This window comes from Mustelus asterias, chromosome 11, assembly GCF_964213995.1.
Source record: "Mustelus asterias chromosome 11, sMusAst1.hap1.1, whole genome shotgun sequence".
Lineage (NCBI taxonomy): Eukaryota > Metazoa > Chordata > Chondrichthyes > Carcharhiniformes > Triakidae > Mustelus > Mustelus asterias.
This window is the reverse complement of record NC_135811.1, coordinates 47,119,121-47,123,851: the sequence shown is the minus strand read 5'-3', so window position 1 is coordinate 47,123,851 and position 4,731 is coordinate 47,119,121. Positions and strand designations below refer to the sequence as shown.

The following is a 4,731-nucleotide window of genomic DNA, read 5'->3' as shown; positions in this document are numbered from 1 at the left end:
TACATTATTTTCAGTTTGCAAGATTCTCCCAAGTCCATCCTCTCCCCCCATCCTCACCACCCCCGCCACACCACCCCCCCCCCCCCCCCCCCTCCTCTTTCTGCTGTTTTTTTCTTTCGCGCCCAGGCGCTCTGCTTCAGATTTTTTTTCGAACTGCACATGCGCAGTTCAGAGCTCCGATCGTTCCGGCAGCGCTAAGCCACGCCTACTGCGCGGATCAGACCGGAGCCAGCAAAAAGCGTATGGGCACGCTGCAACGAGGATTCCGGGCTCAGTTCTCTATTACACCCGGATCCGGCCCTTAGACTCCAAATGGTAAAATAGGGCCCTGAAGGTCAGTTTAGCATGGCCAATCAACCTAACTTGCACATCTTTGGAGTGTGAGGGGAAACTGGAACACCCGGAGGAAACTTACTCAGACACGGGGAGAACGTATAAACTCCACACAGTCACGCGAGGCCAGAATTCAACCTGGGCCCTGGTGCTGTGAGGCAGCAGTACCACCCATGCAGAAGCATATCTAGATAAGTTGATTTGACAATACTCTACAGAAGATTCAACCTGCAGGAGTAACAATTTCACTCTGCAAACCATTATGTGAGCATTTCAGAAGAGAATTCACCTCCACCAGCTTCTCCTTCAACAGGTCCATCAGCAGGTCAACAGGCCAATCAGTCTGAAATGTTGTGTTTTCTCTCTGTAACTCTATTTGTTCCTGTTGATTTCCAGTCCATTCTGCCCACTATTGTCTTTTTCCTTCAGTTGCCTTCCATAGCTCTCTCATTTTCTTCACTGTTCTCTTGCAAGGGGACTAAAATTGTAGAGGCCAGAGCAAGGATGAGAAAATGCAACCAGAAGCATAGGGGCGGCACAGTGGTTAGCACGGCCAGCTCACAGCTCAAGGGACCCAGGTTCAATTCTAGCCTTGGGTGACTGTCTGTGCGGAGTGTGCACATTCTCCCCGTGTCTGGGTGGGGTTCCTCCGGGTACTCCGGTTTCTCCCCACAGTCCGAAAGATGTGCTGGTTAGGTGGATTGGCCGTGCTAAATTGCCCCTTAGTGTCAGGGGGATTAGCAGGGTAAATATGTAAGGGATAGGGCCTGGGTGGGATTGTTGTCGGTGCAGGCTTGATGGGTTGAATGGGCTCCTTCTGCACTGTAGGGATTTATGAAAGAGTAAACATGGAGCGGTTGACACCAGCACGAAGCAGCAAGTCCCAGGAAAGGACGAGTGGGGCGATGTAAGTGATCAGAATTGATTTAGGAGGGATGGAGTCATCAGTAAACCATGGCTTTTATTTACAGTCTGGAAAATACATTGGCAAAATGCATTGGGAATAAGGTGGACAAAACCATGGAATACAGCTACATGCTAATGAGGGAGAATCATTGAATTCTACATCACATAAGGAAGCCATTCGGCCTATTCTGTCTGTGCTGGTTCTTTAAAGAGCTATCCAATTAGTCCCACTGCCCTGTTCCTTCTCCATAACTCGGCAAATTATTTATTTTTAACCAAGTATAATCATCGTCAAAGCTATTAATTTTCAAGGTAGGGTGGAAATGCCAGTGACTCAAGATTTATAGGGATGGTTAAGATTTCTTTCTGAATTATTGACTTATTCATGAGAGAAAGCCAATAAGTATTGAAGTTTTTAGTTTTAATGAGGTGACTGAAGAATAAGCATAACCACTTGTATCTCAAAAGATGTCTGTGCTGCAGTGTTATTAGACAGTTTTTTTTGTGTAGAGGCAGAAAAGTATTGTGCAAAATGATTGAGGAATAATTTTTCTCAAACGCATCTTCACACGGACCTTTTACCCTTTTGGGGAGCAGTGGGGAGGTATTGGAAGGATTCCCAGATGGATCCTCAACCTATTAAACTGTGTCTCCATGGCCAACAAGTCCCAGCATAGGACTTGAACTCAGAACTTCTGGCCCAGAGGTCGAGATGCTACCACTGCCACACAAGACAATCTATTGATGAATAACGAAAATAGACAATAGCCAATTAGAAAGGAGAAAACAGAAATATTACCAACATGGAAAAGAAAACTGGTGAATATTTCACAATCACTCAGTACAGCTGTGAAGTACATTATTGCCACAATAACTGTTCCACACAGACAACAGATAGGTAATGGTTGGAATCCTAGTCCTGGCCATAATATTTACTGAGGGCATTTACTGAACTTGGCGCTGTGGATGAGGTTACATATACATCCTAAGAGAAAGTTTCCACTGCAGTGCCCTGGTTTAACAGTTTGGTACAGTGAGTGATTAGAAATTCTCACCCTTGATTGGATTCAGGTCACATTCATGCCTAGAACATTCTTTTATTCATTCATGGGACATGGGAGTCGCTGGGTGGCCAGCACTTATTGCTCATCCCGAGTTGCCCGAGGGCATTTGAGAATCAACCACATTGCTGTATTTCTGGAGTCACATGTAGGCCAGATCAGGTAAGGACAGCTGATTTCTTTCCCTAGAGGACATTAGTGAACAAGATGGGCTTGTCCAACAATCGACAATGGTTTCATGGTCATCAGTAGCTTTTTATTTCCAGATTTTTTTATTGTATTCAAATTCCACCATCTGCCGTGGCGGGATTTGAACCCAGCTCCCCAGAACATCAGCTGAGTTTCTGGATTAATAGTCTAGCGATAATACTACTAGGCCATCGCCTCCCCTGTGGGATCTTGATGTGAAGCTACACACACACATACACACATGAATGGCCACTGCAATGGTTCCAGCTCCCACATAGTTTTGTAGCCAGCTCGAATTAGATGATGCATGGGCCCAATCTGGGCCTTTGATATTTGGATCAAATAAATATAGGATTGCTCAGCGGTACAGGGCTGTAATGGTATCCAGACTGATCTCTGCTTCGCACTCATACTGAACCCCTCCCGGGAGAGGCAGATTCCTTGTGTCCCTGGGGCTATGAGCTGATGAAATGTTGGAGACCTTGTCGAAGGGATCCTCCTGTTCCTCGGGCTCGGTGGTGGAGTGCGGGAGCTGGTTGGGGAAGCTGGCTGCATGGACACCAGCTGCTGGGGGGTCTTTCTGCAGCGTGGTGTCATGGTGGTAGGAGACTAGCTCATTGCTGAAGTTGATAGCCTCCACCGCGTTGTTGGGGCAGAAGCGAGCGCAGCCCAGGATGGTGGCAAAAGCCTTTCGGAAGTCAGCGTTGAAGGCGTAGATGACTGGGTTGAGCGAGGAGTTGGCCCAGCCGAACCAGACGAAGATGTTGAAGGTGATGTCGCTGACACAGGGGGGCTCCCCAGCTGGGTACAACTGGGGGTCACAGAAAGGCACCATGCAATTCAACACAAAGAAGGGCAGCCAGCAAAAGACAAAGACCCCCATGATTATAGAGAGAGTCTTAAGCACCTTGGTCTCCTTCTTGAAGGAGGTTTTCAATGCCGTGTCGTGTGGGCAGTCAGCAGTGTGCTCCTGACAATTCTGTGCATGTTCCACCGCTCTCTCCAAAGAGGAAATTCTGCGGATCTGGGTCTGGGCAATGCGGTAGATGCGAGTATAAGTACCAATCATGATAGCCACTGGGATGTAAAAGCTGATGAGGGAGGAGGAGATTGCATAAGTCCTGTTGAGGCTGGAGTCGCAGTTGCCAGTCTTATTGCTCCCCTGGCTCTCCAACTCCTGCAGCAAGTCCGCCTCTGTCTTGTGCCAGTTCAGTTGGACGGGGATGAAGGAGATTAAGATGGACAGTGTCCAGGCCACTCCGATCATCACAAAGGCCACCCTCTGGGTCATCTTGCGCTCATATCTGAAGGGGCTGGCTATGGCCCAGTACCTATCCAGGCTGATGATGCACAAGTTGAGGATGGAGGCGGTCGAGCACATAATGTCAAAGGCAATCCAGGTGTCACAGAAGGAGCCAAATAGCCAATAGCCAGCCACCTCACTCAGGGCTTTCCAGGGCATCACCAGCAGGGCCACGAACAGGTCAGAGACTGCCAGCGAGATGACAAAGAAATTGGTTACTTTGGACCTGAGATGCCTGAACTTGATGACAGCGAGGCAGACCAGAGTGTTTCCCAGCAGGGTGGAGAGAATAAGAAGGAAAAGCAGGCAGCCAGTGAATGCCCGGAGACTCAGCTCTGTCCTCGCTCCTTCAGCCGCTGCAGAGATGTTTCTCTGCTCCGTTAAGTTTCCCATGAAGATTTTCCTTTCCCCCTCTGGAGACATGCGTGTTTGTGTTAGAGCGCACACCATTCCACAGCTTCCCGCTCTCCACAATCAGCCCACATTTTCTCTCGCCTCCCTGGTCCAGGACATGAAACAAGTCACCTCAGCTTTTGGGATGGAATCTCTGTATTACCTGCTCCAAGTCACCAGGAAGGTTCAATCTGTCCACTGCCCGCTGAAGCATTGGATTTTACTACCAGCATGTCGATAGCAGTGTGTTTCTATAAAGCAAACATATCGAGTTATGGATAACAGAGTTCTTCTTCAGTTAATTTTTTAAAAAGCTGACTCTCACAAATCTAGGTTAAGAAAAACACTTCCCAGCATTTCATTGCAAGGACAGTAAGCAATAACTATGTACCACAAAGAGTACATTAATTATATTATATAACCCACACAGTACATTATATAACATAACCCGTACAGTGCATTAACTATACAATATACTATATGCAGTACATTACCTCTATAATATACCACAACAGTTTATAATATAATATACCATATACAGTACCT

The 4,731-nt window shown here is 47.3% G+C and overlaps 1 protein-coding gene across 1 annotated transcript; it reads right to left on the bottom strand.

The window, feature by feature from the left end:
- Nucleotides 1-2,847: 2,847 nt before the first annotated feature.
- drd6b (dopamine receptor D6b) lies at nucleotides 2,848-4,185 on the bottom strand. Its single transcript, XM_078224405.1, has one exon. The coding sequence runs from the start codon at nucleotides 4,183-4,185 to the stop codon at nucleotides 2,848-2,850; it is 1,338 nt and encodes a 445-aa protein (XP_078080531.1).
- Nucleotides 4,186-4,731: the final 546 nt, after the last annotated feature.

What these genes read in the sequence shown, in the direction of transcription:
- drd6b (XM_078224405.1), bottom strand. Translation starts at nt 4,185, where the DNA reads ATGGGAAACTTAACGGAGCAGAGAAACATCTCTGCAGCGGCTGAAGGA.